The sequence below is a fragment of the Palaemon carinicauda genome, chromosome 21 (genome assembly GCF_036898095.1).
Source record: "Palaemon carinicauda isolate YSFRI2023 chromosome 21, ASM3689809v2, whole genome shotgun sequence".
Taxonomy (NCBI): domain Eukaryota; kingdom Metazoa; phylum Arthropoda; class Malacostraca; order Decapoda; family Palaemonidae; genus Palaemon; species Palaemon carinicauda.
In genome coordinates this window covers 51513853-51539940 of record NC_090745.1, presented here as the reverse complement: position 1 = coordinate 51539940, position 26088 = coordinate 51513853, and the positions used below count along the sequence as shown (strand labels likewise).

Here is a 26088-nt window from a genome sequence, read left to right as displayed (position 1 = left end):
TTGGATGGTCATAGTGTCAAATGCGTTTCGCACCACACTTTCAACCATAGTAGGGGTGTGATATATGCTCCAGAATTACTGGACATAGAGGAAAAACAAATTGAGGATGAACTGAAAAGTCAGGGAGTAGTAAAAGTAGTCAGAATGAGAAAGAGAGTTTGAGAACAACATATTCTTCTTGCTATTTTGATTGTAACATTTGATCAAAGCAGATTACCAAATGTTATTAAAGCTGGTTGGCTATCTTTGAAGGTGAAACCATATATCCCTTCACCATTACGATGTTATCATTATCAAATGTTTGGCCAGTTAAGCCAGAAATGCAAGGAAAAACTAAATAATAAGCAAGCTGTTTGTGCCAACTGTGGAAAAAATAATCATGGTGCATGCTTAGAAAATCCAAATTACATACATTGTGGGGAAGCACACCCAGCTACATCTAAAAGCTGCATTAAGTTCATTTTTGAAAAAGAAATTCAGGACATTAGGACCATGGAAAGGGTTACTTTTAAAGAGGCTGGTAAGAGCCCTTGAAAACCAGATAAGACCAGGGCAACCTTTTTCAATGGTTCTGAAGAAAAACTTACCAAAGCACACGGACAAAAACTTTATCCCTAATTCTAACATAAACATATGAAAGTAGTTAAAGAGGTTGAAAGTCCCATTGAAAATTTATATCCAGAAATTGTAGAAAAATCAAAACCAATACTTAAAGATCTAAAAGATATTCAAAAGCCATCTACTCTCATTCTAAACAATAGTACAAACCTCTCTCAGGCCATGTCCTTGCCTGATCTGATGGAGTTTCCACTTGAAACCAATTCACCTGGTGAACCTGTAGTGGGGAAGGTGAAAAAACCTGATAGCCCACAACCTTTTAATTGAAAAAGAGAGAGACCTCCATTACTCTCGCCTCCTACCATAAGAAACATTAATGTCGCGACTTCAAATAAATATGATGTCTTGTCTGCTGATGTTTCTGATCAACTGGAAGGTAAATTGAGTAAATCCGAAATTCAAGTTGACGTCCACCATCCTCCTCAACAATTAGATCAAAAGGATACTGTCACGACCCTTGTCGGGTCGTGGTGCAAGTTCTTATTGCACGAATAGGGAGGACATTGATGGTATAAATATCCTTCAAAAAATTGGCCAGTGGTAACGAAAACATTAGGGAAAACTTAACAATATTTATTAATAATTCTTTGAAAAGCCAACCTTGTGACTACCTAACAATTTAACAACTTAACACTACACAAATAACAATTAATGATTAACAAATAAATACATGAACATTTTAACAATTAATAATTGACAATTAACACAACCATTAATAACAAAATTCCCCAATGGGAAACAACACACTCTCAAGGAGAGTCAAATAATAATTAAACACTCAGATGGGTAACTACAACAACATTCCCCGATGGGAAACAACACACACTCAACTAGAGAGAATTAAATATTTTAAATAATTAAACACTAAACTAAACAAAAACACTAAATACCTAAATGCTCTCACACTCTTTGAAGCTGGAGAAAACAACACCCACAGCTCCAAATAAGGTAGCGGCTCCAATGGCACACTACTACTGTAGGGAGTACACCTCCGTAGGACTCCTCACCAAAGGTAGGGAAATATAGCCTCAATCCAATAAAAAAAAAGGGGGTAATGAAGGATCCTACCTGGCCACTGTCTCCCTACATATCACCACGAGCTCCAAGGCTCCCGCAGCTGGTCATGAAGAGGATGCGTCAACGGGGGTGTCTCTCCAGAGTCCTCCTCAAAGCCGGGATTTAATACCTCGGCTCTGCGGACTGCCGAAGAGAACATGCAGGAACTGCAAAACACCGCAGGTGGCGGAAATGCACCTGCAAAAGCCGTCAACAATGGGTGGCGCAATCCTTAAAAGGCTCAATTTAGCCAACAGCTGCAGTAGGTCCTGAAAACCTTGGGCCTCGCCTGTCCACTTTAGCGAACGAGTTCCTCACTGGTAAACACCGGTGTCTGTTTCTATCCAAGGACTCAGAAAACACAGAAAAGAAAACAAAGCGTTTAACTAGACGCTTATCAATTATAATAACGAGCAGGGAGGAAGTTAAATAAGAATTTCAACAGAAAAAAACTTTAAATTTACAAATACCGCTTTATAAATTAGAATTTTTACACTAATTTTACATAAAACAAGTAAATGTAGAAACAAGGCTGATAAAAATCAGATAAAAAAACTTCGTTAATCCATAATAGATACAAAGAAATAGCGAAACACAAAACCCAATATATCAAGATCCTCTATAGAGATACCACCAGGAAATAGTGTTAGAACAAATATTGTCAATGGGAAGACCTCATCCAAGGTGTCTTCCAAAAAATAAACCATAGTTTTTAACTCCATACCTGCAATCGATTTTAATTGGAGAACATTAGATGATTGGCATACTAGTGATCATGCACCAATCATTATAAACACCAACAATGGTCCACCTTTACAGAGATCGCCATGATGGAATCTTGATAAGGGGGACTGGTACATATTTCGGGAGCTAGGCCTAAGTGAAATTGAAGGAAATGCAGAACAGTTTGAAAGTGTTGATGATGCCATAGACTTAATGGAACTCTTCACACAGCAGGAGTCAATTCCATTCCCAAAACAACAGGGATATTCAAATGACAACCAGTCTCCTGGTGGTCATCAGAACTAACTGCCGTGCACAGAGCCACAAGAAAGTCTTTAACTCGATTGCGCAGGCTCCGTATTGAGGAAAATATAGTCATATACAAGAAATGTAGAGCACAGTTGCGTCGTGCCATGAAAGTAGCTAGACGCCAGTCTTCGGTGTCATTTATTTCGTCCATTAACAGTAGAACACCAACATCATCTGCGTGGAGGAAAGTGAAAAAGCTAGCAGGCAAATTCACCCCAATCCCACCACCAGTGTTAAGGGTAAATGGTCAGTATATAACTGGAGCAACCGAAGACAGCAATGCTCTGGCTGAACATTTTTCAAATGAATCATGCAAGTGTGAAGCAGCTCCTGGTCACCAGTATAGGAGCATTGAAGAAAAGAAAGTTTTAAATTTCACAACAAGAAAAGAAGTCATACAATTCTCCTTTTACTGAAAGAGAATTTGATTCTGCACTTGCTACATATACTGATACAGCCCCTGGACCCGATGGAATTCCATATGCAATGATCAAACATGTACATTTTAATACAAAGTTATTTATTTTAAGCATTATTAATAGAATATGGCATGATCATAGTTATACAAGTGTTTGAAAACTAGCCATTATTTTAGCCTTTTTAAAACCGGATAAGGATAAGTTTTTAGCAGCAAGCTATAGACCTATTTCATTGACATCTTGCTTATGTAAGATCATGGAGAAGATGGTCAATGTAAGGCTTATGTGGTACCTTGAAAAGAAGGGTATTTTATCACCCATTCAATTTGGATTCAGGAAAATGTACTCAACAACTGATGTGTTGATACGACTTGAGTCCTCTATTTGTGAAGCCTTTGCTTCTAAACAGCACCATGTAACAGTTTTTTTTACCTTGAAAAGGCATATGATACCACATGGAGATATGGTATACTTAAAACCATTCATGAATTGGGTTTAAGAGGAGAGCTACCACTATTTATTCAGTCATTTCTTTCACATAGAGTTTTCCAAGTGAGAGTGGGGGAAACTATCAGAGAGTAAATGTCAGGAAGGAGTTCCCCAGGGTAGTGTGCTGAGTGTGACTATTCGTTCTAGCAATTAATGGGATATCCTCAGTCATTCCCCAAGATATCCTCTCTACACTATTTGTGGATGATCTCTCTGTCATTTGCTGGAGGTAGCATGGCAATGGTTGAGAGAAAACTACAACTCGCAATTGATGAAATTATTCAATGGGCATATATGAATGGGTTTAAGTTTTCAACAAGCAAAACTACTATTGTCCATTTCTGTTGTTTCCAGGGATTACATCCAGACCCGGCTATGTACATGAAAGGACAACAGATCCCATGTGTAGGGGAAGCTAGATTTTTAGGAATGATTTTCGATTGTAGGTTGACCTGGGTCCCACACTTAAAGACATTAAAAGCTAAATGTCTTGAGGCAGACCATGTAACTATTTTAAAATTATACAAGGCCTTATTTTTTTCCAAAATTAGTTATGGGTGTGAAATATACTGCTCAGCCACCCCAAGCTAGTTAAAGATATTAGATTCAATACATCATGCTGGTATTAGATTGTCCACAGGAGCGTTTAGAAACTCACCTATACCAAGTCTCCTTGTTGATGCCTGAGAATTGCCTCTAGACCATTACCGAATGTCTTCCATTATTCGGTATTGGTTTAGGTTACAAAGACTCCCTAACTCTTTAGCCTTTCAGACTGCAAGCCTTGTAAGGCACTCAACATACTTTGAGTTGCACCCAAAATCTCCTCAACCTTATGGCTTTTGCGTAAAACAATCATTAAACAGGGTTGATATAATTAGAGGTAAGGTGCTTCCATTAAAATATCATCAACCCCTCCGTGGAAATTACCAGAGAACGGATTTTGAGCGAAGCGAAAAATTTATTTTTGGGTAAGATGGCCATGTCGTCCTGATGGAAGTTCCTCTAAGGTAGCTTCCTAGGGTATATTACAACTACGGCGATATTCCCAGAGAATTTACCTTAAGGTACCCAGAATTCTAACTCCTGGAGCGAATATCCCTAATAAAAGAGCCAGGGATATCGTATAAATCAGAGGACGTATTCTTGACACGCCACATGGCAATCTGTACCCCGAACAGAGTTAACACTTCGTAGGGGTCAAATGGCAAGAAAACGAAAACGAGAAAGAAAAGGGGAGAGCCGTTCGTAAGGCCCTCTCTTCTCCCGTTTCGTAAGCGTGCCCTGCGCCGATTCTGCCGCCATCTGCATTCCTTGTAGCGAAACACGAGGTGCTAAAGATACTGTATGTAGGGAGGGGTCCTACGGCCCTTTCATAGAAAGGGAAGGGCGGGTCCATCAGGACAACATGGCCATCTTACCCAAAAATAGATTTTTCGCTTCGCTCAAAATCCGTTTTTTGGGCTTAAGCCATGTCGTCCTGATGGAAGTATACCAGAGCATTACTGTATCTGTGGATTCTCAAAATGTGCCGTACTCCTCAGAAGTATTTCCCCCAGTCGACGCGACCTAGAGACCTAAGATGTTACCGTCATACATCTTTTCAACTAATCATAAACCATGATAGAGCTTCCTGCCCCCAACAGGGAAGAGTCTTACTAGACTCTGGGAAAGTCTCGAAGAGTACATATATCTAAGTATGAACCCCAGGCAAGCGAGTATAGTGGTCTCACCCCATACTAGGTAAAGCGAAGTTCGAAAAGAATCACTGTGTCAAAATGAAATATCGACCAGTCCTCCGCTCAAAACACGTATTGGACAAAGGTTTATATCCGCTTAGGAGGAAACTCGTAAATCCGCGACCATCCCTTTATGGGATGGAGTCCTCCAGCTAAGGGAAAGCATAAACCAATGCAATATTAGCTTGCATAAGGGAACATTCTATTAGAATTATCCCCGGGTAAATATACATAGAATGAATGCTCACAGGTGAAGGAGACGCAAGGTTCTCAAGAACCAGTTTATTGACAGACAATAAACAAACAGGTTACCCACACTCATTATATATATATATATATATATCTATATATAAGAGGAGGATAACCAAAACTTTGAGCATAAGTATGATAGTAAACAGAAACTTGTTTGTCTGAAAGAAAAACCTTGGAGCCACTTTTAAGATACCAAAGTATCAAAGTCAAAAGTCTGTATTACTAATCAGTCACATTAGCGTTAGAAACGCTCGGCACGCATGTTTGCACTTATGCTAGGTTCACCTTTGAAAGTGGAACAGTCAACGTGGGTCACTCAGTACCCTCACATAGTTTGTAGTACAGCATGTGACTACATACTCACCCTGGAATTAATTGTCCCAATTAAGCTACTGTTCCTCGCAGAGTTAAACAGCAGGGTTAACGACGCAACCCACTGCTACCACAGAACCTCTTAGTTGCTGCACTTGCTTCGCATAGTGACGAAAGAACACTCTGGAAGACTTCCAGCCAGTGTACGAACGAAGATGTTCAAAATCCCTACAACTAAAGAAGTTTAAGGATGAAGCAACTTTCCTCGGATCGTGACCTGTGGGTGAACAGTCAGGATCCGCTCTGCGAATAAGATAAGTGATTTTCGCTCTGAGTTGTTTCAGTGATAAAATTTGAGCCAGACGTTTCTCCCCTGACCAGTTGGCCACCCTTGAAGTCTGAAGTTCTATGAAGATAGACCTTTAGGCATTCTACTGGACATAGAGATGCATCTTCTTTCAGAGGGCAGATTCTTCAGGGACCCCACCTGATGGTGGGTAACTCGTTCTAGGTGAGAAAGGTAGGATCCGGAAACAGGTTCAGTTCACCCATCCAGGAACTGAACACGACCTTCCTCTCTCGAGAGGGGTATGATCTCACTAACCCTGGCCCCGGACGCGAGAGCAAAAAGGAGGATAACTTATGGGTCAAATCCTTTAACGCACACTCCTTATTGTTCAACAGCGAAGCAAAATGAAGAACTTTTCTAAAGACCATGAATTGGGCTTTGGAGGTGCTAAAGGTCTGAGCCTAACGCAGGCTTTCGGAACTTTTATAAAAGATCTCGTTAGCGAGGTCGACCTGGAAGGCATATAGAATGGGTCTTGTCAAAGCAGACCTACATGTTAAAATCGTGTTAGCTACCGATCCATAACCATGGAGATGGATGAAGAAAGATAAGCAGAAGTCCGTCGTGATCTCCTGCGGATTCTTCGCCTGACAAAGGCTACCCATTCTCTCCAAGATGACTCATATTGCCTTTTAACCCTTTTACCCCCGAAGGACGTACTGGTACGTTTCACAAAACTCATCCCTTTACCCCCATGGATGTACCGGTACGTCCTTGCAAAAAAATGCTATAAAAATTTGTTTTTTCATATTTTTGATAATTTTTTAAGAAAATTCAGGCATTTTCCAAGAGAATGAGACCAACCCGACCTCTCTATGACAAAAATTAAGGCTGTTAGAGCAATTTAAAGAAAATATAATGCAAAATGTGCTGGGGAAAAAATTACCCCTTGGGGGTTAAGGGTTGGAAATTTCCAAAGAGCCTGGGGGTAAAAGGGTTAAAAGGTTTGCACTTATAATCCTCTAGGAAGTCTATGCTGGCTTTCGAAATCCCGAAACACTTTCTCACCTGTTAAGGAAAGAAAATCATGAGCTGCTGGGTCCGGGTTTTCTGTAATGAAGCGCAGACAATTGACTTCTGGACTCACTGGGTCAGAACTGGATCTGGTAGCGGTAGAAACTCCAACCGTAGCTCCAATGCCAGAGGGAACCACACACTGTTCGGCCACTTGTGGGCCACTACTGCCGCTACTCCCTTAAATGATCTCAGTTTGTTGAGGACCCTCAACAGAAGGTTGTGAGGAGGGAACAGATAAATCCTGAACCATCTGTTCCAGTCGAGGGACATCGCGTCCACTGCTTCCGCCAAGGGGTCCTCGTACGGGGACACATACAGGGGCAACTTCTTGTTGTCTTTCGTCGCAAAGAGGTCTAGCTGCAGTTCTGGGACTTGACTCAGAATGAAAGAGAATGATCCTGCGTCTAAGGACCATTCCGACTCTATCGGTGTGAACCTGGATAGAGCGTCCGCTGTCACATTGCGGACGCCTTGAAGGTGAACTGCTGACAGGTACCACTTCTTCTTCCCCCAAATCGGAAGATGGCCAACATCACCTGGTTGAGAGGTGGTGACCTTGATCCTTGTCGATTCAAGCATCTCACAACTCCCCCGCTGTCCAGCACCAACCTAATGTGGATCGAGCGACGCGGGGAGACTTTCTTTTAAGGAAAGAAGGACTGTCATAGCCTCTAGAAAATGACTGTGAGAGGTCTTGAATAGACTGGACCAAGACCCTTGGGCCTTTTTCTGATGAGAGTGAACTCCCCATCCCTCCTTCGAGGCGTCTGAGTGACTCGTCACCGACGGGGGAGGTGGATGAAGAAGAACAGACTTCCTAAGAAGTCTGGCTTGGGACCAAGGCCTGAGAAGAGTATTTCAACGAAGCGGAACTGGTCTTCTCAGATCTCTTCGCGCATCTGATGCATAACTACTCCAATCTCCGGTTGCATCCTTTAGCTGTGCTCTTAGCACCGGGTCTGTCACCGAAGTAAACTGGAGAGACCCCAGTAGACTCTCCAGTTCGCATCTAATATCCAAACGGAATCTAGAAGTCTCTTGACAGAACCAGCTATCTCCTTTCTTTTCTCCGCCATGACGGAGAAAATGGTGTGACATTAGGTCCCAGTGGATTCACACCCACCGGAACTTAGAGATGGAGAAAGTTGAGACTTTTTCTGTTGATCTTGAAGCCTAGATAATCTAGGAAATGGATCACATACAGGGAAGCTTGCAAGCATTCTGTCCTGGATGCTGCCCACACCAGCCAAAAATCCAGGTAGGCTACTACCTGAATTCCCTTTAGGCGTAATTGACTGAGAACTACGTTCGCAAGCATCGTGAAAATCCTTGGGGCTATTGTTAGCCCGAGAATCATGGCTCTGAAGGCGTATAGTCTTCGTTGTAGCCTGAACCTTAGGTAGGAGGAGAATCGACAATAGATTGGAACGTGCCAATAGGCGTCTGACAAAACTATGGAGGCGGTAAATGCCCTCTTGGGCAGTAAGGTCCTTATGTGTTGCATTGTTAGCATCTTGAACCTGTAGTTCGCTATGAACTTGTTAAGTGGCGACAAGTCCAGAATGACTCCGAGTTTTCCGAGTCCTTCTTGGGAACACAAAACAGCCTCCCTTGGAATTAGATGGACTTTACCCTTCAGATCACTTTTCCTCTAACAGTTCTTGAATGAACTCCTCCAGAACGGGGGTGGAGTGTCGGAAAAACCCCGAGGGTATGGGGATGGAGTGCTGTACCAGCTCCAGCCCAGTCCCTTCTTGAGTAGGCTGTGGACCCAGGGATCGAAGGTCCACCGATCCCGAAAGCGTTGGAGACTCCCTCCTACCAATATCATCTCGCTCGGACTGTTGTCCTGAGGTCTTGCCTCTCTGACCGCGACCACCCATGAAACCCCTTCTCCTTGAGGGGCGCCTAGACAAACTTCTGGCTGCTCCTCTAGGCTTGCTCGACAGGAAGTTGACTGACCCTCGAACGATGGGTTGAATGCCGGAGACTGTGTCGACACGAATTGGGGAACCCACTGAAGTGTGGTCGGGGTTTTTGCCACCATCTGGGGCACTGAGGGCATCAGCAAATGTCGTTGCTGCTGTTGTCTACTTGACTTAGCTGGCCGAGAAAGTATCCTAATCCTTTTAGTCTTCCTCCAAGGTTGGGGACCCCATCCGGGGAAGAATTTCTCTTGGTAGACAGGCCCCACTCCTGGAGAAGATTTCTATCCTCCGTGGCGGCCCTATCAACCTCTTTGACCGATTCACTAGGGAAAAGGTCTTTGTCCCAACTGTTGGAGGAGATTAGTTACCTTGGCTCGTGCCTCATCGTAGCCCGGGCGAACACGAACTCCCTACAGGCTCTCTTCGCCCTGACGGAGCTGTAAAGATCCTTCGTCACAGTGGCCAGATGAGTCTTGATCACAACCATGAACATTTCATGGACCTTGGGGTCACTTGTCATCGTCTCAAAAGTGGACTGAAGAGACAAAGAGGCAGCCAGTCTTTCTTTTGTCTCGAGTTCTCTCCGCAAAAGAAAGCCAGACAGCTTAGAGAGGATCTCTCCGAACCGGCATCCGGCAAAATCCGCCTCCCACATCTGGACTGAGAAGGTAAGATGGACGTCCTTCCAGTCCTTGTTTTGCTTACTAAATCTTCCTTTCTAAAGGCCAGCAACAAGGGTTTACACTCCACCAGGGAGGGGAAAGGCTTGCCAGCCTCGACTGTTTTCAAAACCACCGCAAACCCTTTCAGCGAAAAGGGGGAAGGCTGTGGCAGGAGAGGACACAAAGGAAGGGAGCCTCTTACTCAAATACAGCTACCTTTGAGTTCCTGAAGCCCCTCTCTTTCATCGAAGATGAAAGCAAAGCATGAGCCTAGCATGGTCTATCACTACGACCTCCTCCGGCTCTGTCTCTTCCTTTGAAGCTGGTACCTCCCTCAACCGGACATAGCAGTCCAGATATGCCCCTGCAGTTACAATGCAGCTGCCTTCCCATTCTTCTCCCTCTGCCTTTGTTGGATCAAGCCAACAATGGAAGGAGGGCCTGCTCTACTGCGAGAGCAGATGATGTTGAGGGAGCAGGTTCAAGGACCTGAACCGGAGCAGCCGACATCTCTCGGCCTCTTCCGCTACCTTGTCCGAGGCTCGAACTTCATCCTGGTCTTCTGCCAGGAGGTCTTCCTCCAGACGTTCGGACACGTCTGACATCCTGTCGTCCAACTGGATGCTAAGCAAGGCGACCGCGACTTCAGTATCCACCGGGATCTGAATTAGGGGGACCTCCTCTTGAGGCTGGGGAATCACTGTAACAGTTGATGCCCTAGGGAAAAGGAAGCCCTCATCTTCTCACTTGGAAGATAAGGTCCAGAGGTGATCTTCTGAAAGCCCCTCACCCAGGTACGAAGCTTCTCCCTAGCTATATCCCTTGAATCCACCGTTGTAGGGGAGACAAAAACGGATTTTGAGCGAAGCGAAAAGAAAAAGCCTCAATAATTAGGTTAGTGCATACGAAACATACCTGAGGGACCCAATACCGGAGAACATCCGTGGAGACAGCGCATGCCACACGCCTCCTTCAAAACCATGTCCGCAGAAGTCCTACTGCGGACGTTGCAGAAAACACATCCGCACTACAGATGGTCCTCCTGTAAAGAGAAGAAATTTCCATGAGTATCAAGTGAACTACGTATCACTGGATATGCACAGTAGCATAACAAATCGGAAAGGAAAGACACATCCTTGTATTTCCCGCACAACCAATTGTTGTAGCCTTCCAGATAATAAAATCGTATGGTTAATCTATGCCAGATTAACCAATGGAAAATTTCCAAAGGAAATAGGTGTAGCTCCCGTCTAAGGAATGATTTTAAAATACCGGATAGTAGACAAGAAAGAACTCACTTTCTTATCTGTAAGGCCAACAGCAACGGGTCGTGCAAGACCACAAAGAATAAGGGAAAGACACATACTTGTGAATCCCACACAATCACCTGTGGAAGCCCACCAGCCATTAAAATCAAATGGTTAGTCTTTGCTAGAATAACCAAAGATCATATTTCCTGAGGGAAATTAGGTGTAGCTCACACCTAAGGTAAGATTTTACCATTCTGGCTAAAGATGAAAAGAATTCTCTTTTCATCCTTGTAAGGCAACACCAAGTGACTGCACAAGGCAACACAAGTAAGTTAGAAAAGACAGTGTTGTAACCTACTATATCATGGTCTCCCTGGTAGAATACACCATGCAGGGAAGAACTGATACAGTACATGAGGGTGGTGTGCCGGCCGGCTCTTGCCGGTCAGTACCCCCCCCCCCCCTTTTCCAAAGGTAGGTCTCAAGTATGCAACTTAGGATCACCCAGACGGGGGAGAACTCCAGTTCCTATGTCTGAACCGGTCGGTAGTGGTTGCCGGTCCGTAGCTACCCGGTTGGCACCCAGCTGCCGGCCATCACTCTTAGTGGCCGGCCAACCGAGCGATGTAGCAGGCCGGCCGGCAGCGGTGAGTTAACCCTGCCGTCTGGCATCCACACCAGGTAGCGCCCGGCTGCCGGCCGCCACTCATAGCGGCTGGCAAGTGAGCAAGGAGACCGGCCAGCAAAGGCATATAACCACCGCCGACCGACAGCAAGAGAACTAGCGAACACCCCCCTACCGACGGCCGGCCACTAGGCCGGCAGACGGCAAGGACAACACATAAGAAGACAACAGAATGGGTGCCGGGCTAAGAGGCTGTGTACCTCTGCGCCCGACACCCGAAAGACTGCCGAGAGGAAGGGGAGACACTAAGTCAGACTTCCTAACCACTGCTTACTGAATCTACAGACGGCAGCGGTTGAGGGACCAAGGAAGGACCGGGCAGCACTCAAGGGATAGGGCCTCTGCCGGTCGGCACACTCTGCCGGCCGACAGGGGACCACGTCAGCTCCCCATCCTAACCTAGGCTAGGTACGGATGTGAGACGGCTGACACAAAGGAAAACGGAAAAAACAGAAGGGAAGGACAGAGGGTCCTGTCCAACCTTGCCTTGGTTAAGGATCATCCCCAACTAAGAAAGCCCATCTCAGCTAGGGAAAATCCAGGGAGGGAGGCCGGCACTACTGGCTGCCTCCCTAAAACCAAGGCAAGGAAGGAATTGCTAATACGGAAAGGGAACATATCCCGAACCCGGAACAGCAAAGAGGACAAGTCTGAGGGGTCACCGAGCGAAGGGATCATAACTACAGAAACCCTCCAAGGTGATCCAAGGAGGATATACCTCCTATGTCCGTGTCAGGCAGCAAGGGAGACTCTGCCCCACGCTAGACCAACACGGACTCAGACTAATACACTGCTGTACTGTCCTTCTCTGAACCAAACCAGTTGGAGCAGGAAGGTACAGTACTACTCCAGCATAGTTATATTTGAAAATTAATTCAAACAAACCACTAGAGTTAAGCCTAAGGCTTAAGCAGTGGGAAAGGGTTTGCCCCTTCCCCGAAGAGAAGGGAGCAAACGGGGAAACAGACAATATTTTAATAGCCTAAAACAACCTAGCCTAGGCACTAAGAGAATCGATTACCTAAATCACCGAAACTCACTCCAATACTATCTTGGAAAATACTCGAAAAAAGCTTATATGTATAACGTTGCCTAACGCTTTAAACAGTATAAAATCACACTTGGAAGACTAATTATCATGCAGGAAGTACAAGGGCCAACAACTAGGCTACGAAGACTAGTGTCGGTCAGCCTAGGCAAAACTTTCGCCAGGCGCTTTACTATAGCATCATAACAGAATTCCTAATTAGCTAAGCAGCTAATTATTAAAGCGAAAGGGGCTGGGAACGTCGCTCTGCTAACCAAATAAATCCTAATCTAGCGAGCGACAGCGTCCAGGACGCCTCCAGCAGGCAACAGCTCTTGTATCAAAGATAACTCTTTTAATTACTTTAATTTTAATCAAGAGCCTACATTTATACATAAAAGAAATAGTACTCAACTTATCCGAAGCAGAAGAACTTGGAGAAAGCATAATTAAAGAGAATTTCCACGATTTTGGTAGAAATAGTACTCAACTTATCCGAAGCAGAAGAAGTTGGAGAAAGCATAATTAAAGAGAATTTCCACGATTTTGGTAGAAACACAGGAAAAAACACCGAGTTGTAAAGCTACGCAAAAAGGAATGCAGATGGCGCCAGAATCGGCGCAGGGCACACTTACGAAACGGGAGAAGAGAGGGCCTTACGAACGGTTCTCCCCTTTTCTTTCTCGTTTTCGTTTTCTTGCCATTTGACCCCTACGAAGTGTTAACTCTGTTCGGGGTACAGATTGCCATGTGGCGTGTCAAGAATACGTCCTCTGATTTATACGATATCCCTGGCTCTTTTATTAGGGATATTCGCTCCAGGAGTTAGAATTCTGGGTACCTTAAGGTAAATTCTCTGGGAATATCGCCGTAGTTGTAATATACCCTAGGAAGCTACCTTAGAGGAACTTCCATCAGGACGACATGGCTTGAGCCCAAAAATATCTTTTTGTAAACATTTTATTGGTGTTAAGAAAAATATGACTGACTTAGAAGCTAGGTCCCTTTTTATGGAACATTTTGAGGAACGTAAGGAATCCACTTTTATATATACTGATGGCTCCAAATCTGATGCTGGCGTAGGATTTGGAGTATATAGTAGTTCTTTTAACTGTAGAGGGGCACTTCCTTCAATATATTCCATAATTACTGCGGAATTATATGGCATACTAACCGCTATTGAGAAAATAGCGTTAAAAGAGGAGGGCAATTTTACCCTTTTTAGTGATCCAAGAAGTGTCCTTCAAGCTATAGAAGTTCTTAATTCTAGTAACCCTTTAGTTTTAAAGATTTTCGAGTGGCTTTTAATCATTGGCCTGAAAGGTATAACAGTTTGATTTTGCTGGGTTCCAGCCCACGTTGGTGTGTCTGGAATTGAAGAGGCAGAGTTACTGGCAAAGAGTGCAGCAGCAGAGTTGCTACCAAGAAGGTATCCCATTCTTTGTAATGATTTTTTACCAGCAATTAAGAATTTTACTTATAACAGTTGGTAACAGCATTGGGATAGTTTAACCGAAAATAAGATGAGAGAAATTGTGATTGTTATATCTCCTTGGAGATATAATGGAATGCCCAGAAAATGGGAGACTACTCTTTGTCGTCTCCACATTGGTCACACTCGGATGACACATGAGTTTCTGCTGGTTGGCCAACACCAACCATATTGCGACAGCTGTTTAATTCCCTTGACTCTTAGCTATGTGTTGACTGAATGCCCCACTTATTGCACAGAAGAAAATAGATATCTGTTAGAGGCTCGGGATGAAGATGGCAGGTTCATCATTGCCAAGATCTTTGGACATAATATGTCGTACAATGATAGTGGCATTTTCAAATTTATATCAGAAGCAGGTTTTCTTAATGATATTTAACTTTTATAACATATTTACTTTTCTGGTTGTAATTGAATATTTTTTTAATGTTTATTTATAATAAACGATATTGGCGTCAATGACCTTCGATGTCAGGATGCCAGAGAACTCCAAATCAATCAATCGTCCAAGCTTCGTCCTTCCCCTTGGCCGCGTCTGTAAAGTTGTTAGTCGGTCGAAGTTGCCCATTGGTTTTTCTGGGTAGAAACAATGGCTCGTTAGGTAGCTCTACTGGTTGTACAATAACATATGAGTCTGGAAGTTCTGGTACAGATGTATCAGAGAAATTTAGCTCAATAGGATCTCGCTGCTCACCCTGGCTTTCCAAGATAGATGGTTGGTTGCACTTGAAATTCATCCTGAAAAAAGTTTCCTTTGCTATGACTATCCAAGTTGTCCATGTCATAAGTCACAAATACATTACTTTGCATATTTGTTGGCAACCCAACTCCATCCTTAGCATGGCGCTTGCATACTGCTTGTGCGACAGCTTGTTTTACCTGCATCACACGATCATAGGACACTGACATTCCGACTTGGTGAACATTTTCTATCTGCTTCTTCAGTCGTGCTTCTCCATGCATTTTTAGGACTTTGTACAGAACAAATGGGGTTTTGTGTTCTACTCTGTGTCATATGGTGCTTGTCTTAGTTACATGATGTGTACCATGGTAGGTGATGTAAATAACAATCTGTGAAATGGCACATACAATCCTTGTCCTGCCTTGTACATGATTATCCATTTCAATATTTCTTTGATCTCACAGGATGGATGGACCTTGAAAAATTACATTCATGAAGCTCCGAGATTCTTCTGGTACAGGAGCAGTAAGGCAGTCTGACGAAAATGACCCATTGAATGATTTCTGCTTCATAAGACAAAGCTACGTAAAATCACCGCAGCCCGCATCAACAATAAAGCATCATCTTAGTTAAGCAGGGTATCATGGGCTTTTGTAACTAAGTCAGCAATGTTGGTAGAATTAGAAATGTATATTTCTTTCCCTTGTGCAAACTCGCCCCATTCAAGAAGATGAATTCCAGACATGAACTCCCTTGTTCCTCCATCAGTGTCTGATACGTGACGAAGAGAGGAGAGCTTAAACACTGAGTCAGAATCCTCAACAATGGCTATTATTTGTGCCATGGAGATTGGGTCAAACTGAGGTGGAACAGGGCCTGTGGAAGCTCGGCTTTATGCAGCACATCCAGAATCTCGAAGACGCAAGTAGCATTTAACATGATAGTGAGTGTCACCGGCATGAGCATCGGCAGCTTGTGCAACCAGTTTTCCAATCAACTGAGAATTATTATTCAACTTTGCCCAGCTTTTAAGGTTGGCATCAACTTTGTCAGTTGCTACCTTGCATAAATTGGTGTTGTCGTCTCCATCGCAGATGATATAGAATATTTTACCTTTTCCTGTTCCATGAGAAGTCCCAGCTGATCGCAGTTTCCTGCTTTTGATGCAGTCTCTTCACACGAGAACTACTGCAGTAGCTTCTGCAAGTCTTGTGGTATTTGCAATTATTTGATCGAAGCGTGTTTGCTATTCCTGAACCATCGTTGAGTTGTTCAAACGACACTGCAATACCAGAAGGAACAGCCATTTAGGTCTCTCGAGGCTTAAAATTCCTTCCTCCTTTGGTGATTGTAAATGTACATATTGACAGAGACAACAAAGCTGCCAGTTGGTACTAGACATTTTCACAAATCACACGTCGAAATTTCTTTCATCACCACCAACACGTCACATGTACCTGAGGAGAAAAATAAAAAGATTATTTAGGGGGGTAAACGAGATGTCTTGAATTAACTTTTAACGACAAAACAGTGTAAGATTCTATTCGGTAGGTATGAGAACAAAAGAAAAAATAAATATATTGAAAAGTAACTACAATTGAACAGCAAAGTCTTTAATATCACCCTTCTCATCTGTCTTTTAAAGAAAATTTGCAAATATACTCAGCATATTGGATGTGCTATGCAAAATTTGAGCTCATTCGGATTCCTTGAGGTCAAAAAGCCCTTTAAATTGCTTTTAAACGATGATGTGTGACCTTTAGTCGTGAAGCTATCGTAAAATGAAAAACCAAGTGGTGGCCATATTGGATTTTGCCAATATGACGGCCCCAGTGATCATCAGCTTTGGCGCCCACAACAAATGAGTTCAGTATGGCATAACCTACATCTGTGCCAAATTTCATGCTTGTAGATAAATTTGCACAATGTCACCCTAATATTTCCCTATGCCCCTGGACTAATAGGAAATTACACTTTAGCATCTCGCTCAGTCCCTTCTGCTGATGCATTAGGGACTGTGATCTGTATTCGTAACTATATCCATAATAGTGTAACTTACGATGATAAGATATTTAACATGTTCGAATATCAATTATCTGGAGCTAAAGTATACCTTAATATTAACTCCATTATATTCAACATAGATACAGTTAACCGTCTTCCAGCTATAATTTACAAAATATATCTAAAGAATTCTCAAATAAGCAAGAAGATTTCCTTTTAATAGAAGACCTCAATGACCACAATCCCCTCTGGGCCACTAATTGAGTTAATGTTGATTCAAATAATGGTACCTCTCTATATTAAACAAGGGAGATTCCAGCACTTACTACTCAAAACTTAGGAAAATATTCCTCTATTGTTAAATCTTTGTTCCAACAATATTGTTGATAGGTTAGAATGGAACGTGCTAGTCGATCTATATAGCAGTGACCATTTTCCTATATTGATAACCAAGCTAGACGTTAGAGCATACAACAAATCCTCCGACTTAGCGATGTAATACAAAGAAAGTCGACTGGGATAAGTGCAGATTTTTAGGAATCAAGTGCCTCCATTCAGTTATGTACGAAATTGTGATAAAACATGATTTCTTTGTGAACTAAATCACACAAGCAGCTGACAAATCTATGCCTCAGATTCTTTTCTGACCAATGAAACAGTCAGTCCATTTTTGGTCCTATACACTGGGCCACAGGATAAAGGAAATGCATGCAGTTGGTAGGAAATTAGAAACTATTAATAAAAGATTTATAAAATTGTTTTCTGGTCCTCTTATGTTTGGAAATACTGTACAGTGAAACAAACTGAACGATATAGTAATAGAATTTAGTGTATTGAAACCATATTTTATTAACATATGTGCTAAATTTAGAAACCAAGCAATTAAAGGAAAGGATGATAGCTGGGCAAAAATGTGTGTTATATATAAAAAAATATTACATGCAAAAGGTGTTGCAGAAATTTAGAAAAATAGTGGCTCCTATAGAAGACCTGCAAAACATGCATTAATGCTATTGGGTCACCAATTCATGGTACACAAGCCATCTCAAATATTTAAAGCATTTATCTATCTACCATGGCACTTCCCCAAATTCTTAGTGGTAGCCAAAAAAAAAAAAAAAATGGTATTTTTCTTCTCTGTTCCTCCCCCTTTACAACGGATTCAGCGAGGCTTGATTGGTACTGCTAGGGTGCCACAGCCCACCCTCCTGTTATCCACCACAAGAAGCTTCATATGCTCAATCCCCTATTGCCACTACGTTGGTGGTCACCAAGGCAACTGGAGGAAGCAGCAGAGCCTATTGAAATTGTATCACAATTGCTGGCCATTCATTCCATTCTATCCTATCACCCATAGCTTTCTTCACTCCATCCACTGAAGCCTTTGCCTTTCTCTTTTACTTCTCCCATCAACTCATACATTTATCAGAAAGCCATTTTCCATTCTCTCTAAATGGCCAAATCACTTCAACACATTCTTATCCACTCTAGCTGCTAAATCATTTCTTACAACCATTTTCACCCTCATTACTTCGTTCCTAACCCCATCTAATTGAGATACACCACCCATACTCCTCCGACACTTCATCTGAAACACATTCAATTTCTGTCTCTGTCACTTTCATTCCCCACAACTCCGATCCATGCATCACAGTTGGTACAATCACTTTCTCATACAGAACACACTTCATATTCATGAATAACTCTATTCTTTACCACTCCCTTCATTACCCCCCTAAACTTTGCATCCTTCATTCACTCTCTGATATACATCTGCTTCCACTCCATCATTTGCTGCAACAACAGACCCAAAGTACTTAAACTGATCTACTTCCTCAAGTAACTCTCCATTCAACATGACATTCAATCTAGCACCACCCTTCCTTCTCTTACATGTGATGACCTTACTCTTATCAACATTAACTCGCAACATCCTTCCTAAATCTGTCACTAATCGACCTAGCTTTTCATCTGAGTCTGGAACCAATAGTATCATCTGCTCTGCAAACGACAATTGTTTCACCTCTCTTACAACTCAATCAACAAACAAATTGAATAACATTCCTGTCTCATCTGCACTCTCCCTGGAAACCACTCACTTCATTTCCTATCATAATACACACTTTACTATGTATAAACTCTTCACTGCTTAGTAGGTTGTCCAGGGCACCAGCCACCTATTGAGATGCTACCGCTAGAGAGGTATTGGGTCCTTTGACTGGCAAGACAGTACTATATTGGATTCCTCTTTCTGGTTATGGCTTATTTTGTCTGCCTACACATACACCGAATAGTCTGGACTATTCTTTACACTTTCTCCTCTGTCCTCATACACCTAACAACACTGGGATTACCAAACAATTCTTCTTTGCTCAAGGGGTTAACTACTGAACTTTAATTTTTCTGTGGCTGCTTTCCTCTTGGTAAGGGTAGAAGAGAGACTTTTAGCTATGGTAAGCAGCTCTTCTAGGAGGACACTCCAAAATTAAACCATTGTTCGTTAGTCTTTAGGTAGTGTCATAGCCTCTATACCAAGGCATTCCACTGTCTTGGATTAGAGTTCTCTTGCTTGAGGGTACACTCGGGCATGGTGTTCTATCTTATTTCTCCACCTCTTGTTTTTTTAGATCTTATAGTTTATGTATGAAGATAATTTAATGTTACTCTTCTTAAAATATTTTATTTTGATTGTTTATTACTTCCCTCGCAGTTTGTTTTTTTTCCTTATTTCCTTTGCTCACTGGACTATTTTCCCTGTTGGAGCCCTTGGGCTTTTAGCATCTTACTTTTCCAACTTGGGTTATAGTTTAGCTTGTAATAATGATAATGATAAGAATAATAATAATAATGATATTGATATAACAATCTTCCACCAGTTTCATACAACCTTATCACATTCCACATCGCTTTCCTATCAAGTCTGTCATAAGCTTTCTCCTGATCCATAAATGCAACATACTTCTCCTTACCTTATGGTAAATATTTCTCGCATATCTGCCTAACTATAAAAATCTGACCCATATATCCCCTATCTCTCCTAAAACCACCCAACAATTCTAAGATTGCATCCTCTGCTTGATCCTTAATCCTATTAATTAACACACTCACATACACTTTTCCAACCGCACTTAACAAACTAATACCCCTAGAGTTACAACACTCATGCACATCTCCCTTACCTTTGTATAGTGGAACATAGCACGCACTTACCCAGTCCACTGGTACCACTGGTTACATAAAACAGACATTGAACAATCTCACCAACCATTCAAGTATAGTCACAACCTCCCCCCCCCCCTTCCTTTAGCATCTTGGTCTTCACACCAACCATACCGAGTTCTCTCTCTCTCTCTCTCTCTTTCGCACCTCAACACCTGTAACAACAATTATATCTGCCTCCCTATCATCCTCAACATTCAGCAACCTTTCAAAATGTTCAACCCACTTTTTCCTTGTCTCACCTCCTTTCAACAACCTTCCATTTTTATCTTTCACTGTCTTTATTTCTCGATCCACCCTTCCATACTCTTTTCACTTCTTTTCAAAACTTCTTGTTTTCTTCATTCGAACGACCCAATCCCCGACACCACTTCTAGTCAGCCGCCCTTTTTGCTTTAGCTACCATGCGCTTTACTTTCACATTTTTCTTTCTATATCTTTCTTACTTCTCTACACTATTACTCTACAACCATTTGTCAAATGCCCTTATTTTCTCTTCCGTTTTCATTTTCACTCCATTCCAGTGTTCACCCTCCTTCCTCATGCTGCCTCCAATAGTCCTCTTGCCACACACATCGCTTGCAAGCCCAACAATATTTTATTTTACTAACTTCAGCTCCTCCTTTAGGTCACCAGTTTCTCTTAATTTCACCCTGTTATATGCCACTTCCAACCTCTCTTGATATTCACTTTTTACCTTTGTTTTTTTCTTCAACTCTTCAACCTTCACTACCTCCCATTTACATCCCCCCTTTATTTCCCCACTCTTTTGCTGCAACTAATTTTCCTTTCACCTAAAAAGGATCAGACATACCATCATCTATACCTTTAAACACATGCACTTCTTCCAATCTTCCAACATCCTTCTTCTTATGAACACAATCATTAATGCCCTTTCGACTACTCTTGCACTTTCCACTTTTACCTATGAATACTTTTTATATTGTTCTTTAAAAAAAAACACAATTTATCACAAGTTCTTGTTCAACTGACGTATCTTCCAGTATCTCACCACTCATTTTCACCAGGTATGCTATACTTCCCAATAACATCTTTTACCTCTCCAGTACCCACTCTGACATTTGAGTCGCCCATCACAACTACTACCCATATTAACCTAGATGATACCACCTTCAATTCCACTACTTTACCTGTCATCCATTCACTTACCAATAAAACTACACCCTCTCTTGCTGTTCTTCTTTCAATCCCAGACACTACCTATCATTTCACCAAGTATCACCTTACCCTTCCATTTTTACATTGTCTCACACAAGGCAAATACATCCATCCTTCCAATCCCACATCCTTTACTCTCTTATCATGCTACATTCACGCGTAAACACCCCAAAACTAGAGTGCGGGGAGCAGTCCCTTTCCCACAGCTCCTCTTTGATATCTCAAATGAATTAACTATACAGAAGAGGGGATTCCTGGTCCCATCATAGTGCCGGAAAAAATAGCCCAGTGAGGAAACAAAATAAGGAAATAAATAAACTAAATGGAAAGTAATGAACAAATAAAATAAAATATTTTAAGGATAGTAACAACATTGAAATTAATCTTTCATATATATATACACTATAAAACTTTAATGAAACAAGAGAAAGAGAAGGAAGATAGAATAGTGTGCCCAAGTGCACCCTCAAGAAAGAGAACTCTTAACCCAAGAGAATGGAAGACCATGGTACAGAGGCTATGGCACTACCCAAAACTGGATAATAATGGTTTGATTTTGGAGTGTCCATCCAGAAAAGCTAATTAGTGATGCAAGAAGTATCTTGCAAGCTTTAGAAGCTTTTAATTCCAGTAACCCTTTAGTTTCAAAGATTATAGAGCGGCTCTTCATTATTGGGTTGAGAGGTTTAACAGTTCGATTTTCCTGGGTTCTGGCACACGTAAGTGTATCTGGAAATGAGAAGGCAGATTTACTGGCAAAGAATGCTGCAGCGGCTGAATTCCTAGCTTTCAGAATTTTTTTAATAATAATTTGCAAAAGCATTATGATAGTTTGAAATAAGATGAGAGAAATAATATTAGAACTCCTTGGAGGTATGACAAGATGCCCAGAAAGTCAGAGTCGACTATTTATTTTCTACGCATAGGTCACACTTGGTTGACACACAAGTTTCTGATGACTGGACAACACCAGCCATATTGCAACAACTGATTTGTACCCCTGACAGTGAGGCATTTGTAGACCGAATGCCCAACTTTAAGCACCTTTAGAAATAGATATCTATTTGAGGCTCAAGGTGAGGATGGCAGTTTCAATCTTGCGTAAGATGTATTGTACTATAAAAGCAGTATTTTTAGTTTTATTTGAGAAGCAGGTCTTCTGAAAGCTATTTAACTTTTATAAGGATATCTTCACTTTTATGATTTAAAATTAAATTCCCTTTTATTCTTTATTTATAATGAAAGATATCGGCGTCAATGTCTGATGTCAGGATCCCAGAAAAACTATCTTCCCGATGTTAATCAGGCCACCTCTGTAAGAGTCAAGTTTGACTCAATAGGCTGGTTAATCTCCTACTTTCAATGATAATGATAACAGGAAAGCCCTTCATCTCCACATAGTACCTTAACCCTAAAAATGACAAATATTATTGTAATTTTTTTCTTTTTCTTTTAGAAGCTCACACGTCAAAAGCATATATAGCAGTAATGTGAATTTGGCTAAGTATTGAATTGATAAATTTTATAAAAAAAAAAAAAAACATATTTTACTGTTGTTGAGACTAACATTTCCTTACAATCTTTATTTATTATGTGCAACTTACCTAGTGTACTGGAAAGAATATTCATTGAATTCTAAGTATTTTTATTTGAAATTTATTAGCATTTTTAATTTTAGGTGGATGTTTTGGAATCACAACATTGGCAGCTGATTGGAGAAATAGACAAAACTAGTGATTATCAGCACTTAACTACTTTACATCATAACTTTCTAGAGTCTGTAGCTGCTCAATGTTTCATGAATAATGGTCTGATATGGAATAGACTAATAATTCTTTTAAATCTGGTGAATAAGTTTTGCACTATCTTAGAAGAGCAATACAGTACTGGTATGCAACAAAGGATCAGTTTTGGAAGGCAGGAGGAGGAAAAGGATTGGAAAGAAGAAATCAAGATGCTTAGCAGTGTTTTCCAAAGAGATTGTTACAATCTTTTTTTTTTGCTGTCTGAACTTTCTGTACATCAACATTCCCAGTACACTTCACAGGTTGTCATGAGAATAGATTATAATAAATTTTACAGCAGTAATGCCAAAACATTTAGATCTGCATTTGATGCAGAGAGATCCCAATGAATTTACTAAATTTGGTTGGTTGGTCTTAACTAAAAAGTCAATAAGGTTTTAAAGGATTTATGTTTACTTATTTGCTTTGTCATAGAAATATTTTCTGCATGCTTACTTGGTTGAATCAATTAAAAATTTGTAGAGTTTTGATATAAATTCAAAACCTTGTTCTTTACAAAAAGTAACTCGGCTTAGTGAGGTGTTCACAACCATAAAAAAATCTTAGCAAGGGGGTACCCAATCCTCCTGGTTAGTTAGCAGTTGGGGCTACCCCCTCCACACACACACTCAAATTCCACCACTTTTGACAAGGTTGTTGAAGAGAGCAGACTTGCGTTACTCCTCCTCCTGGATTTAACCAGCATAACTAACTTTTTATCTTTTTCTTTTCAGATGTGTTTGCACTGTTTTCCAGAGGAAGCAACATGCAGACTGGCCCTGGTATGGTTGGCTGCCATTGTGGCGATTTGCTGACTATTTTTCGAAAAACAATTATTCGAAAGACAATTGTTCGAAAAACTTTTTTGGAAAACTATTGTTCGAATATGTAATTGTTCAAATTTACAATTGATCAAATTACAAGATATTCGAATAAGTAATTTTTTTAAATTAATATTGTTTGAATCCATGAGTTATGGCGACTTGTTGAGTAAGAGTAGGAATTTATTATTTTAGTGGTTTATATTCGAATGAGTAGTTATATGAGAAACAAGACAATTGCATTGTCTGTATTTTAGATGATCTATAAAAAAAATGAACCATAAAAAAATCCTGTTTTTGAAAATAAACATTAATAATCAAATGAGTATTTAAATGGGAAACAATTTAATTGCATGGTTTTTCTTAAATGCATTTATGAAATAAAATAAAAATAAAAATGAACCGTAAACAAATCCTGCTTTGGAAAATAAACAACATTAAGATTCTCACTGTTATTTTGGACACTTTGCTATTTAGTAGAAATCTCTTGAACCTTACAATGGCTGAGTTCGTTAAGAGTGAAAAAAGAAAGCCCATGTTAGTAGTGAACGGACATTTATTTGTTAAAGACAAGCAATTACGAGACAAAAATATATTGGAAGTGCCATAAATTTTCAAATTTCTGTAAATGTCGTGCTATAACAGTAAAAGAAGATGTTTCTATTTCTAAAGAACACAATCATTCAGGTGATCCAGCTGACATAGAGGTGCAAAAATTTATGGAAGAAGTTAAAAAGGACGCAAAAGGTACACGTGACTCCCCTCATTATATAATTTCAAATGCATCTTTGGATATTAGTGAATCTAAAGCTCAAGGATTGCCAACTGTAACCAGTATTAAGCGTTCAATTAGAAAGGTTCACTCGCAAGAAAATTGTGGGTTACCTACACACACTCATAGGAAGGATATACAGTAGTGTTTTCAATCGAATATATGAAGACTTTCAAGAATAAAGATTTTCTTCTTTTTGACTCAGGTCTAGAGGAAGAGAGATTATTAATATTTTCCACATACGCAAATCTTGATGTTTTAACTTTGTGTCGGAATTTGTTCTGCAACGGTACTTTTAAAATTGTCCTGATACTGTTTGAACAACTTTATAGTATAGCCTACATGGCTTAAAGAATGGGTTTTGTATACCTTTGATTTTTGGGTTGCTACCTAATAAAAAGATTGAATTTATATTAGATTTTTGCGATTTGTCAATGAATTTGCACGACTTTTAAATATTAATTCAATCACTACTAATTTTGAGCAGGCTATGATAAATGCTTTCACGAAAGAATTTTCTTCAGTCAAGCTTCAGGTTGTTTTTTTCCATTTAGGACAATGTATATATAGAAAAATATGCAATGTTGGTTTAAAAGCACTGTATGATACTGACATAGAGTTTTCAATGAAAATTCGAGTGCTATTAGCTTTGGCATTTATCCCAGAAGAAAGAATTATTGAAACTTAAGAAAATTTAGTAGAATAGGAATTATCTTCACCCGAATTACTAATCCATTACCTCTCAATGACACTAGAATGGCAAAATTAAATAGAGGTGAAGAATGTGAAAGAAGCACCCGGAAATATGAAGAAAGTGCAAGACGTTTCAAGAAACTAGTTGACAACTTTGAAGAATATCAAGACGAGATCAAGTATCTTCATACAGTAGCCCATAACCTAAGGATGTAATGAAATGTTTGATTTCCTTTTTATATTAGCATTATCAATTTTTAATTGCTTTTGAAATATTTTTTTTATTTGACATAAAATGTGCAAAGGTATGTCAATAAAATTTTAATAAATTCAAAATATTTGTTAACTAACATTATTCCTATTTTCTTTTATGGTTAGGTAAAGTATGCTATGGATTCAAACAACAGAAATTTTGAAAAATTGCTTATTCAAATATTTGGTAAATCGATCAACTGTAAATTCGAACAAATACACATTCAAACAAGTTTTTCAAATAATTGGTTTTCAAAAAAATGTTTTTTGAACAACTGTCTTTCGAATAATTGTTTTTCGAAAAATCGTCCACACACGCCTCGTGGCACCTTTTGTCCCCCACGGTAGACATATC

General features: G+C 40.6%; 1 protein-coding gene across 2 annotated transcripts in view; it reads left to right on the top strand.

Annotated features, from left to right (window-relative positions):
• Positions 1-25039, top strand: part of LOC137615276 (gamma-tubulin complex component 4-like) — an 818550-nt gene extending 793511 nt beyond the window's left edge. The window contains exon 12 of one of the 2 annotated variants that reach the window (XM_068345005.1): positions 23090-25039. In XM_068345005.1, the coding sequence (XP_068201106.1) occupies positions 23090-23545 (456 nt within the window). In that variant the 3' untranslated portion in view covers positions 23546-25039. The remainder of the gene's footprint in view (positions 1-23089) is intronic. The other variant, XM_068345006.1, reaches the window with a different exon arrangement.
• The last annotated feature ends 1049 nt before the right edge of the window (positions 25040-26088 follow it).